The 13,404-nt window shown below is 42.0% G+C and overlaps 1 protein-coding gene across 3 annotated transcripts in view; it reads right to left on the bottom strand.

Annotated features, from left to right (window-relative positions):
• Positions 1-1,136: 1,136 nt before the first annotated feature.
• The window catches only part of RRN3 (RRN3 homolog, RNA polymerase I transcription factor), a 36,457-nt gene continuing 24,189 nt past the window's right edge, over positions 1,137-13,404 (bottom strand). For 2 of the 3 annotated variants that reach the window (XM_001143837.6, XM_054668902.2), the window contains 6 exons: positions 12,096-12,226; positions 11,042-11,226; positions 9,139-9,247; positions 6,315-6,467; positions 4,297-4,384; positions 1,137-3,007 (listed from right to left, as the gene is read on the bottom strand). In XM_001143837.6, the coding sequence (XP_001143837.3) occupies positions 2,846-3,007; positions 4,297-4,384; positions 6,315-6,467; positions 9,139-9,247; positions 11,042-11,226; positions 12,096-12,226 (828 nt within the window). In that variant the 3' untranslated portion in view covers positions 1,137-2,845. The remainder of the gene's footprint in view (positions 3,008-4,296; positions 4,385-6,314; positions 6,468-9,138; positions 9,248-11,041; positions 11,227-12,095; positions 12,227-13,404) is intronic. The other variant, XR_010152293.1, reaches the window with a different exon arrangement.

Genomic DNA, 13,404 nt, shown 5'->3' with positions numbered 1-13,404 from the left:
TGCTCAGATTACAGGCATGAGCTACCACACCTGGCCCCAAATTATTAGATACATTATAAATCCTACTCAACCATCCAGAGTCAGACTGAAACACACAAAAGCATTTGATGGAAGAAAACATGGTGGAGCTTTGGATGTTTAATTAGTTGAAACAAGAAAAGTATGCAGTTGTAAACCAATGAACAGTTCTCAAGGCAGCCTGCACCTTCGAATCACCAGGGGGCTTTAAAAACCATCCATGTCCAGACCCCTCTTCTGGAGACTGATTCAATCAGAGGTTGAGTTGGTGTGTGATGTGAGCCTGGGCATCCTTAGTTTCTCAGCACTCTGAGGGACTGATTCTAGGGCACAGCCAGGGTTAAGAACCACCATCGTAAGCACTGCCCGGCAAGGGAAACACGCTGGTTCCTCCTCTCCAGTTCAGATCTAAGTTGGTACCAGGGAGGTAGGTATTATGGAAGAAATGGAAGTTATCTTTAACCAAAAAAAACTTCCCATGGACGTGCTTCCTTTCTTGGAAGAAAACAATGGCCATTAACTTGTACATGCATCGAATCCTTAAAGCCTTACACTAGTATCTTATTCCCATTTTACAGTTTAATTAGCGCTCAGAGAGGTTAGGTAACTTGCTCAACGTCAAACAGCTACCTAGGAAAGGAAGCCCGTGGCACTTGGTAAGTTGACTTGTAAAAATTCAGCCACTTCTCATCAAGGAAGACCAAACCAGAGCACACAGACAAAAGGACAGACCCTGGAGACTCCTACAACTGACAGCTTTTTAGTGAAAGGAAAAATTCCCATTGTTGGCATGTAATTTATAAGGAGATTTCACAGTATTTTTCCCCATAGATGTCCCTTCAAAGCATGTAACTTTTTGAAAGAAGTGTCTGCTTCCCTTGGACCTGCTCAAGCCTCACTCACTCTTTGCTGGGTGTGATTAAGGAGAGTCGTGGATACTTCATACAGTGCACACGGAAACCATCCTCACCCCGGCATGCAATGAATTCCATCAAGCTCCCCACCACACCAGCACTATTTCTCCCTCTTCAACAGCAATGCCTCAGGAGTTTTCCACTGCAAAATGCTTTAATACATTAAAAAAAAAAAAAAAAAAAAGAACAGAAATTGAAAGAACATGTATTGAGGTACCTTTTATTGGTATAAGAACATAAGTTCCAGATTAACCATGTCATTGTTTTATTTTCACCATGGATTTTTTTTCACAAACTCCTTTGAAATTAAACAGACTTATATGTAAATATCTTTCTACATTAAAACTACTTCCCAACCCACAAAGACCCCACTTACTACTAATTTCTGGGGAATTTCGTTTACTCGTTTTATCTAATATTAAAAAATCAACATTTTGCCAGCAGTTAAAAAGACAACCTTAAAGTTCTCAAATTACTTTCCACCAAGCCCCGAAAAGAAAACCACCCATATCCAAAACTTTAAAGCAATAAAAATTTCTATTTTCCAAAAAAGTATTTACAGACTGAAATTCAAACTCTACATTGCCATCAATGTAATTATACAAGTGCATACAAAGCCCTGGAAAAGAGGAAGTATTTCATTACAAAATATTTATGATCAAGAAAATATTGCTTGCCTTTAAATAAAGTGGCAGAAAATAAATATGCTTAAAGATGGCCATTTTCACAAGTAAACAAAAAAGTACACATGTAAGAAACAAAGTGAAAATGCTTGAGCTTCAAAATGACTCTAGCAGTGTTTGCACAAATTTGTTTTAAAGCGAGGTCTTCTCAAGACTTCCTCTGTTTAGTTATAAAAATACAAAAAGAGGCTTTAGAGAAGGATTTCACCAAGCCGAATGTGCGATGCACACAGCCATCAGACCAAGACTGCACTAGCAACTTCCACCTATTGTTGTGAGCAAAACCGTACACCAAATAATCTAAAAAAATTTTCCTGTTTGAACAAAGAAATTCCCAATAACTAACTGATGCAGATCAAAACTGACTCGATCTAATGGCCACCAAGGAACAGTTCTAGATCTAAGGGGACACTTGAGAGCCAAGGGGTCAAATCCAATCTCATGTGTTTTACACAAGCCCGGACTCACTTTCAGTCTGTGTGAATTACATCTACCTGGACCTCCATTTTGTCTTTTAAATCCATTTTTTCGCTGTGCCAAGTATATTACACATCTGATTCTGTTTCCCTATATCCTCTCTCTCTTCCCTATGGGCTTTTATTGGTCTCTGAAGTCCCTGGAGATCTTCAGTGCCAGCTCCAACTCTGTGTCCCAGACCACGTTGGGCCAGCTCTCAGCTTTCCTTCTGTCTTCTCTACACTCCCTTGAAATCCCAACAGACAAATACCAATACAGCAGAAGGTGAACAATGTAGCCAAAATAAACACTTTCTAGTTAAAGTCTTTAAATAGAAGTTTTATCTTAGAGGATTCTTCACTGAAAGCTCATCAGTCAAGTCCTAAGACCATGGATCTGACAAAAACCCATGTTAAAACAGCAACCCATAAAACAGTCTGCTGCCTATATTAGAAATTACCCAGTAATTGTGTCAAAAAGCTGTTAACACAAAAAATGTACATATTAAACAAGCAAATCCTTCCAAATGTATCATCAACCCCACTGTAAAAGATTGCACATGATAGTCTTCATTTTGTCTGTAAGGGGAACAACAACAACAAAAAAACCCAGTCTTCAGATGCTTGATTCAGTCGAACCTGGAAGTGCCACAGCCGAGGCAGGCACTCGCTCTAGTTCAATGCCATCAATGCCCAATGGCACGAGCTCGGTGCTGAGAGCATGACAAGTGATGGGGAATCCCAAATGTCACATCTCAGTCACAAATTTCTGCCGTCAGAGGGGACTGGGTTGCATGTACAACACGGGTGGGGAGCCCACACTACTTGAAGGACTTCGGAAATGCGTGTCAAAGGAGCTTGGTGTGATCCCAATCACGGTATCATTCTGGGGCACTTCGCCTTTCAGAAAGTCATCATCTTCATCTTCCACTATGTCCTGCAGAAACATCAGAAATCATCAGTAACATCACCAGTGCTGACTGAAAAGCTTTCAACAATTCCTTCCTCAGGAAGGTGTTACTGTTTGTAAAGATGGTGAAGAAAATATCTTAATTTCAAAAGAAGGCCAGTGTAGTGGCACACGCCTGTAGTCCCAGCTACTCAGGAGGTGGAGGTGGGAGGACTGCTTGAGCTCAAGAGTTCCGAATCCAGCCTGGGCAACATAGCGAGACCATGTCTCTAAAAAAACAGAACAGAACAAAAGCTCCCTCTGATAAGCACTTCCTTCTTACCAACATACCCACATAACTGCTCATCACACATTGTAATCATTTGTTTCAAGTCTGACTTGCAAACAGATTTGAAGCTCAATGGGGACAGGAAACATGACGAGTCATTCTTGCCCAGTGTTAGAACTCTTGTACCTAACAAAATGTGAATGAATTACACGCCCCTCAACAAATGAAACATAAAGAAAAAGATGAAAGGGGCTTTCCAATGATTACTTATTAAAAACAACAACAAAAAAGCCATCTTGAAGCTGCTTTTAATGAGAAAACAAATGTGCTCCCAAGCAACAGAGCAGCGAAATTCTTTATTACTGGATTCTAACTTTCCTCTCTAACTGTAACTGTCTCAGCTCCACCTCATGTGACCTGGAGGGTATGTTGCAACCTGCGTCTTCACCACCCATTCATGAAGATCTATAAAACTAATGTAAACTGCTGGGGCAATTTCAACATGAGTCAACTGGAGATTGTTACTTGGTGAGAATGCACAAGTGGCAAAGATCTAAATTCGTTCAGCTAATTTGTAATTAACCTTCGCTTCTCACATGTCAGTATGTGAAGTGTCTGGTTTAAGCAATTTATCCAAAAAAGCCATAGACTCTTTAAATAATAACAAAACCTGGGCCTGGAATTTTATAAAGGCAGAATGAGTAAGACACGGTTTTGGTGTGCTTTTTTAAAGAAAACAGGGTCTTGCTCTGTTGCCCAGGATGAAGTGCCATGCTGCATTTACAGCTCACTGCAGCCTTGACCTCCCACCTCAGCTTCCAGAGGAGCTAGGATTACAGGTGTGCACCACCACGCCCAGCTAATTAAAAAAATTTTTGTAGAAACAGGGTGTCACTGTGTTGCCCAGGCTGGTCTCTAGCAATCCTCTGGCCTTGACCCCCTAAAGTGCGGGGATTACACGCATGAGCGACTTGCCACTTACTATCTCACTGTGACCTGGAACCAGAAAGGAGATTCCGACAGTGTGCTCAATCAATCACAAACTGACCTTTTTCATGGGTTTCTTGAACTCCTGTAGCTCTTCAGCACTCATGTCTTCCCATACCTGATAAATAGGATCAATGAATTTCTTTGACCTGTCAACAAAGATCACATTTCAAAGTCAAGTTAAATACTTCAGCAGAAGTCAAAATTGGTTTGGATCTTTTCTCACAAGATCTATTACCCAAAACCAAGAAGTGAAAACTACAGCTTAAATAATTACATTAAAAAAAAACCTGGCTGGGCGCAGTGGCTCACGCCTGTAATCCCAGCACTTTGGGAGGCTGAGGTGGGCAGATCATGAGGTCAGGAGATCGAGACCATCCTGGCTAACACGGTGAAACCCCATCTCTACTAAAAATACAAAAAATTAGCCGGGTGTGGTGGCGGACGCCTGTAGTCCCAGCTACTCGGGAGGCTGAGGCAGAATGGCCTGAACCTGGGAGACGGAGCTTGCAGCCAGCCGAGATCGCGCCACTGCACTCCAGCCTGGGAGACAGAGCAAGACTCTGTCTCAAAAAAAAAAAAAAAAAAAGAAAAAAACCAAAACAAAAAAACAACCCTCTATGTAAATGCTGTAACTAACGTGGCTCTTTCTGTATAAGAGTTCATTCACTCTTGTCGATGGAGTATTGAACTACCGTTTTTCATCTTTCCATTTTCATGTGAAATTGTTTCTAAACTTTACAAAGACTGACAAGTCAGTTAGATACAGTATATCCAAATGGAAATGAAACCGTAATATTCTGGAACTCTCTTTTTTATATTTCTGTAGTAATTTGCTGAAAAGTAAGTCTAGGAAAAACAACTAATCTGGTTTCAGTCAACCAAGACTTCAGGGACCAGACAATCCCAGATGGTCATGATGCTGCTAGTTATTTTAGAAACCATAATAAGCAAAAATCCTGCTTCCTTATACAAGTGCCAAGTTAAGGCTGGCCCAGTGGTTTTCTAGAATAACTCATCTAGATAAATCCCCCCCCCTTTTTTTTTTTTTTCTGAGACAGAGTCTCACTCTCTCGCCCAGGCTGGAGTGCAGTGGTGCAATCTCGGCTCACTGCAACCTCCACCCCCCGGGTTCAAGAGATTCTCCTGCCTCAGCCTCCCAAGTAGCTGGAATTACAGGCGCCCACCACCACACCCAGCTAATTTTTGTATTTTTAGTAGAGACAGGGTTTCACCATCTTGGCTAGGCTGGTCTTGAACTCCTGACTTCAAGTGATCCGCCCGCCTCAGCCTCCCAAAGTGCTGGGATTACAGGCATGAGCCATTACGCCCAGCCAATCGTTTGTTTTTTGTTTATCCTGTGCAACAGAATGGTATGTGGTCTCCAGAGGAAGGAACAAGACACTTGGCAGAAAATTATGAAGCAAGAAAAGACAGCACCCTCCCCTATCCTGGCACCATTATCCCCATAACCTTACATGTTTAAATAACAGTTTAAAGAAAAACAAAAAACAAAAAACCCTTGATGTCAGTCTGGCTCCTAGTGAGGCAAAGATCTACCCACTCTGGGGTGCCTGCGCCACTCGGCAAGTCCTGCTAGGCATCCTCTACTTTGCATCTGGTGAAATATACGCAGGAAGACCACGAGATGCTCATCAACAGCAAGGAAGGGCCACTTCTGGTGAAGAGCCCTAAATCCCAATTTTGGGAAAAGCAAACATGTATCATGTTTAAATCCACCTCCTGGCCAGGCGCGGTGGCTCACGCCTGTAATCCCAGCACTTTGGGAGGCCGAGGCGGGCGGATCACGAGGTCAGGAGATCGAGACCATCCTGGCTAACACAGTCAAACCCCGTCTCTACTAAAAATACAAAAAAATTAGCCAGGTGTGGCAGTGGGTGCCTGTAGTCCCAGCTACTCGGGAGGCTGAGGCAGGAGAATGGCGTGAACCCGGGAGGCGGAGCTTGCGGTAAGCCGAGATCACACCACCGCACTCCAGCCTGGGCGACAGAGTGAGACTCCGTCTCAAAAAGAAAAAAAAATCCACCTCCTCCAGCGTCAATGTTTAAAAGTACCTACCTCTTCAGCACACAGGGATCAAAGGGGAAGAAGGTGTCCAGCGGGTTTGTGCAGGTCTGCACTGAGTCTCCTCCAGCGGTACTCCTAATGACTGGCAGCATCTGGCGATTGTTCCTCTCAATGATGGTGTAGCAGAAGACGAGCTGGTACTTACTGTGGAACAAAAAAACAACACAGACAGAGGCATTAACATGCTGGAGTGACTCGGTGCAGATGTGAGCTGCGTGTGACAACTGTACCTACCAAAGAGAAATTGCTGAATATAACAAGTGCTAGTAAAAATAACAAAATAAAGCAGAAAGTAACACTTTTAGGGTACCGTTCTATGGGTCTTCTATTTGCAAGTTTGCTAAGGAGAAAGAAAACGTGGCTATCACTCAGAATGTGAAACTGGGCTTATATTTTAATGAGTAATAGATATTATTCATTATATTTTAATGAGTAATAGATACTATTCATTAAAAATAAATGTTTGCAAGGCAAAACTCTTAGATTACATAACTATAGGTGTCTTTATTTTTACTGTTTGCAAAAGAATTAGAAGGTTGGTGGTAAAGGGATTCAGGAGTTAGGAGGAAATAGTGGTTGGTGAGGAGACTTGCTGAAGAAGCAATGAAAAAGAAATAAGCCTTTACTGAAGGAGGGACACGGGGTTGACTAAGTCATGACCTCAAAAACAGGCACAGAAAGGACTAGGCATGCTGAGTGAGAACAGTTAAATGCATAGAAGAAAACATAAAATAAAAAAAGACAATTATGTTTTTAATTTTTCCAGTAGTTGTCTCTAAATGATTGAGCAACTTGAAAAATTATTTATTGGACAGCTTCTCCAAGATGAGGACTTAGATCTCACTTCTGTCACTCTCCATCTCAGGTTCTCAGGTCACCATGGCAACTTCAAGCCACATACTTTGATTTCTGTCCTGTTAGCCAAGGCTCACAGCACGTGACCCCTCCTCCTGGTGGAGGACACATCAGCAAAACCACACTGGAGGGTGGTTTGCACTATCAGGTAAAGTTGAAGATCTGCATCTCCTACAGCCCCGCAGCTGACCGCACTTCCGGGTGTGTGACAAGGAAGCGTGTGCCCACACACAAGAATGTTCCTGAGCACTAAAACACTAACACAGCCGGCTGGGCACGGTGGCTCACACCTGTAATCCCAGCACTTTGGGAGGTTGAGGCAGGCGGTTCACTTGAGCTCAGGAGTTTGAGACCAGCCTGGTCAACAGGATGAAACCCCGTCTCTACTAAAAATACAAAAATTAGCTGGGCGTGGTGGCAGGCGCCTGTAGTCCCAGCTATTCGGGAGGCTGAGGCAGGAGAACTGCATGAGCCTCGGAGGTGGTGGTTGTAGTGAGCTAAGATCACGCCACTGCACTCCAGCCTGGGTGACAGAGCAAGACCTTATCTCAAAAAAAAAAAAGCAACAGCTACAGAATGGTACACGCCTTTATTTACCATATCTGTACCTAGGCAGAGACTTTTATTTCAATCCCCTGCTCTTAGCCTCACATCGCACCACACTCTGTGCCTCCAATGCGCATGCCAACCCCAAATCGAGAGCCCCTGGACCAGATGGTTCACAAATGCAGTCCTCTGTTCCCACCCCGAGAACATACCAGGGGCAGCGGCCTCTGCTTTGCTTCATCCATCCTCACTCTTCGAGCTGCTCACCATCTTAACCGACGTGCTGAAGCCTCCACCCACTCACCGCCGTTGCTTATTGGTCTCTTTATGCCTTTTCCTAGTCCTTTACTATCACTGAGACTCAGAAGAGAGGACACCTTGAACCAGACGCCTAGCAAAGGAGAACTAAAGAGGCTGACGGAGCTCAGCAAGCTGCTGGCTCTTATCTGTTGAAGATTTTAAGCTATGATCCGGCCTAAATATCCTCTTTGAATATTCAATTCTCCAATTCGCTTTCTCCATAAAGCAGAATAACTTAGTGAAAGCTTACAAAGGAGCCAGACTACATTTAAATCTGTGCTGCCAGTCTAGCTCTATGACTTTAGGCAAGTGATTTCACCTCTCTGTACCTCCACCTCCCTGTTGATAAACAGGGTTTCATCCTAGAGGGTTGTTTGAGGATCAAATGAGTTCTATGTAAAGTGCTTAGAACTGCCTGGCACAGAGGAAAGGCTATGGATTAGCCATAGCTACCAGACCTGAGAGAACAGAACTCTCTAAACCAATCTCTTACAGGTCAACATTTGCCTCATGTCCAGTTTATTTCTATTACTATTACAGGAGTCACTCTAATAAGCATCTATGGCTTTGCCCCTCTCAGCTTACTGGTTGCCATACTTATTTCAAAGTGCTGCCCTTTGGATAAGAAGTAGTAGTAATTTCCAATGCCATCAAAGTATGAAAACAATAGCTGTATCACAGTATTTCCTGCAAGGACTGGGTTGTTTTTGTTTGTTTAAGAGACAGGGTCTCATTCTGGAGCCCAGACTGGAGTGCAGTGGTACAATCAGGGCTCACTGCATCCTTGACCTCCTGGGCTCAAGTGATCCTCCTACCTCAGCCTCCTGAGTAGTTGGGACTACAGGCACAGGCAACCACACCCAGCTAATTTTTAAAATTTTTTTGTAGAGATAGGGTCTCACTATGTTGCTCAGGCTGGTCTTTTAACTCCTGGCCTCAAGCAATCCTCCCACCTCAGCCTCCCAAAATGCTGAGATTACAGGCGTCAGCCACCACGCCTGGCCTTTTATAATGTTACTAATTTCATAGAAATTTAACAGACTCTTACAGTACTAGATAAACATAAATAAAAATATTTTAAATAACTCCCATCAAGAAAGCGTAAATAACTTACTTTGTGATTGCAGCAAAAAAGTTAACCACTGAGGGCAGGCAAATCTTCAGGGGATTTAGCTGGCTCATCACTATCCGCTCAAAATTCAGACTCTGAAGATACTGCAAACCTTTGGTTTAAAAAAAAAAAAAAGATTTTTTTAAAGGTACAAATAAGTGAAAAGTGTAAGATATCTTTAAAAGCACAAATTATCACACATTTAAAAAAACTTAAAAAAATTATTTGCAGAAATGCTTTAAATAAAGGTCCATGCAGATAGTCACACAGTATATGGCCCAGAAGAGTATCACTAGGCTAACCACATTCATTGGTCACCAAGGCAGCTTCTCTAAAGAAAACTTAGGAAGTAGCAGGCTGTAAGATTCCACGACAACGTGAAGTTCATACGTTTGCAAGCTCAGTGTATGCTGAGATAATACAGAGGGAGAAAAAGACCTTGTGATTTGGTTTCAGCTAACAATCACGACAGGCAACAAAACAAAACAGCAATTTGATTCTAGCTTGCATGTCTCGTTAGTGAAGCTGAGTGCTGTTTTCAGGTGCACAGTAGTCATCTGTAGTTTTTTTTCTAAACAAGAAAACTCCAAATTTGCCTTCTACCTCAACGGATGGCAAATTTAGACAGAAACCACTTTCTTAGACTTAATGAATATAATTCTTTTCTACATGAGTAAAATAAAGACACCACATTTATTTTAAGAGGCAAGCTGACCAACTTGTACTTAAGTATATTTTCTTAGGAGTTTCTTTGATACATATTTCAATAAAAATTACCTAAATGGGATGTCACAGCTTACAAAAACAAGATATTTAATCCAGATTCCTGGCATTAATTTATACAAAGAAAAGCAGAGCTTGTATTTACTTACCTTGTGATAAAACCTCATCCTACTAGTTCATACAACATCTTTTAGAAGCATGTAGGATGTAGGTAAACATATATAATGCAACATGTACAACTTTCAGTTTAGAGCTGTGGCTGTTAACCCAAGGAGACTGCGACCCCCGCAGAGGACACCTGGCAGTGTCTGGAGACACTTTTAGTTGTCACAGCTGGGGGTGGTCGGGGACTGCTGTTGGCAGCTAGTAGGTGGAGGCTGTTAAACATCCTACAGTGCAGAGGACAGCCCCCGACGATGAAGGATGATGCAGCCCAAATGGCAATCGTGCAGGGTTCAGAGACCCCGGTTTAGAGGAAGTGACCCACAAAACCATATGAATTATTCATAAACATAAACAGAACAATTTACAATGACTTATAAACACTGTTCTTGGAGACTCTCTTCAACTAAAATACACTAATCTAATAAGTTTCAACTGACAGATTTGAATTATAAGTAACTCTTAGAAATTAGCAAAACAATACTGGTCAATTAAGTCTCAAGGCTTCAGGCAGAGTTTAATCTATATAAACTCAAACTTTAGGGTCAGCTGAACCTGGCTTCAGTTTTCTAATCCTGCCACTAACCACGTGATCTTGGGAAAATGACTTTCCTGTGCTTTAGTGCTGTCTGTAAAGGGAGAATACCTGCCATTTACTGGGCTGTTACAAGGACAACAAAGAGAAGGTACATCCAACTGAAGCTTTGTACAGGGCGCTGGCACAGCCCAGGGCTCAGCCTCACCTCTGGAGACATCTTCACATTTCAAACTTTCAAAGGCAGAAACCTCTTTCTTAACCTCAAATCCATCTTAAGGGGTTTGTAGGGTTCTCAAGCTCAAATCTATCTTAAGGGGTTTGTAGGGGCCCATGAGCTGCTTGAAATTATTATTAAAAGTTTGAGTGCACATGCAGTTTTCTGAATCCAGTTTTTATAAAAATCTCAAAAAAGTAATGAATCACCATTCTGAAGGGTGACAAGAACACAAGGAAAATCCAGTCCAGCACTCCCACAACACTGACCTTCTTTCAGGTTTCCGCTCAAAAGCTGCTTGTGTCTAAAAACAAAGGTGTAGAACACAGCTTGGCAGGCTGAGTAAAATGGTCCATGGAGAGCAACATCGCAGAATGCCTTTGTTCCCGAATCCTGGTTATTAAGGTATATGTGCAGCCAGTTAACCAAAAGATCTAGGCATGATTTTACAGTACTAGAGAAAAGAAAAATTCAAGTCAACTTTACACTTCATAAAAAAACCAGAATAACATAAAAACACACAACTGCCTTTCATTACAAACCATGCTAAGTAAGTTCATAGGTTTCTTTAAATCATACCCATGGGTACAGAGGAAAAGCAAAGAAAGGAAGGATAAGGATGGGTGCGTAGGAAGACAACCTTCCAATTACAAGGCAGAGTAGCTCTGACCTTCTAGGAACAGGTGAGCCCCTAAGAACGTCCCAAGGGATGGAAAGCAGGTTCTCCTAACCATCTCAAAGGCACCCCTCTTAGGGTGATTGGCCAAATAGGACATGTTCACCAACACCTCTCAAGAGAAAGACAGTCTGGTGGACTTCAGTATTCCCTGATGCATCCAGTCAAGTCCTATGGTGAATAATTTTGTTCTTGGGGAAGGGTTTCAACAGCATCCTTGTCCAAAGATATCTTCATGGGCCACTGAAAGAAACTGGCCTCCTAGATAGGTCTATTACCTTTAAAAGGGTTTTTCTTCAGCTTTAACAGATACAATAGATTTGGAATGCAAATGAAAAAATGACAAACCTACAAAAAGAATCAAAACAGTATACAACACTGTCCTCTATCCACAAAACAAATGGATCTTTAAGTGCAACCACACAAAAGAGATGACAAAAGCCTTACATACAGGGTTTTATATATAAAAAAGGAGACACTTTATTCTAAAATCACCACTTAGAAATATAAACATCTTGCACAGAGTAGGGATTTTATTCACTTTAAAAACATGCCAAAAAAAATGGGAGATATTTCTGACTTGAGACAATGCTATACTCTTTTTAAAGCATGATATTAAAAATTATTCGGAAAATTAGGCTACTTACATAAGAGGAATAAATTTAGCTCTTGCCAAAAAGCTTCCAATATAATTTCCAGCAGCCTGCCTGATGATGGCAGGATTACTTGGGTCCTGCAATTTTTTCCAGAGATGTTCCAAAAATGCCTCTGCGAACCCCTATAAAAAGAGAGGGCATCGGTGTGATCTTTTTTAATGCCTAAGATAATCTGGCTATCAAAATCCCAAGATTTTTACTTCACCAATGTAGGGAAAAGTTCTACTATGTCATAACTATCTCGTGGGCTTCATTTTTAAAACACATTGAGAGAATATCATTAAAAACAAAAGGCACCTCGGGTGTTAAATAATCCAATGGATCCCAAACCTAGCTAAGCATCACAATCAACCCGGGGCCAGGCACAGTGGCTCACGCCTGTAATCCCAGCACTTTGGGAGGCCGAGGCGGGTGGATCACCCAAGGTCAGGAGCTCGAGACCAGCCTGGCCAACATGGAGAAACCCTGTCTCTACTAAAAATACAAAAATTAGCCAGGCATGGTGGCAGGTGCCTGTAATCCCAGCTACTTGGGAGGCTGAGGCAGGAGAATCGCTTGAACCCAGGAGGCAGAGGTTGCAGTGAGCTGAGATCATGCCACTACACTCCAGCCTGGGTGACAGAGTGAGACTCCATCTCAAAAAACAAACAAACAAAAAACAACAAAAAATTCAACCTGGGAGGTACAAATTCAATAGGTTTGTGACAGGGCTTTGGAATCCACATATTACAAAAACTCTTCAAGTGATTCCAATGTCAGCCAGAACTGGTGACCAACAATAATTCACATCCCATGGAGCTCCACATGGGCACTCCTGTGAGTGCAAAGCACCTTCCGGTCTCTGGACACACCGAACTCAACCATGAACAGAAATACGGACTAACGCACAGCTGGTATTTGAGTTAATTATGCCAATCATGGAAAAAAACAGACACAGCTTCTCACCAAAGGGTGTAACTTCCAACTTCTCCTAAATAGCGCTGTTCTAAAGCTAGGCACACCCATGTGGGCAGACTGAATTCAACCTTCTTTCCCATGACCAACACTCTCCTGACCTCTAGGAAGCCACAAAATCGTTGCAGAGAAGGAAAAGCCTTCTATATTCTTTCCCCCACCAAAAAAAAAAAAAAAAAAAAAAAAAAAAAGAAGAAGAAAAGACAAAGCCTAAAGTTTTTAAAATTCTAGATTAATAAGTTGGTTTGGGCTAGTTACAACTCAACCCTTGGAAAGAATAAAGGAAATACAGTTAATTACCCCATATGAGATTTTAATAGAGAAAGGCTTAAGGGAAGAGCACCAC

Source organism: Pan troglodytes, chromosome 18 (genome assembly GCF_028858775.2).
Source record: "Pan troglodytes isolate AG18354 chromosome 18, NHGRI_mPanTro3-v2.0_pri, whole genome shotgun sequence".
Classification (NCBI taxonomy): Eukaryota; Metazoa; Chordata; class Mammalia; order Primates; family Hominidae; genus Pan; species Pan troglodytes.
This window is presented reverse-complemented; position numbering and strand designations above follow the sequence as displayed.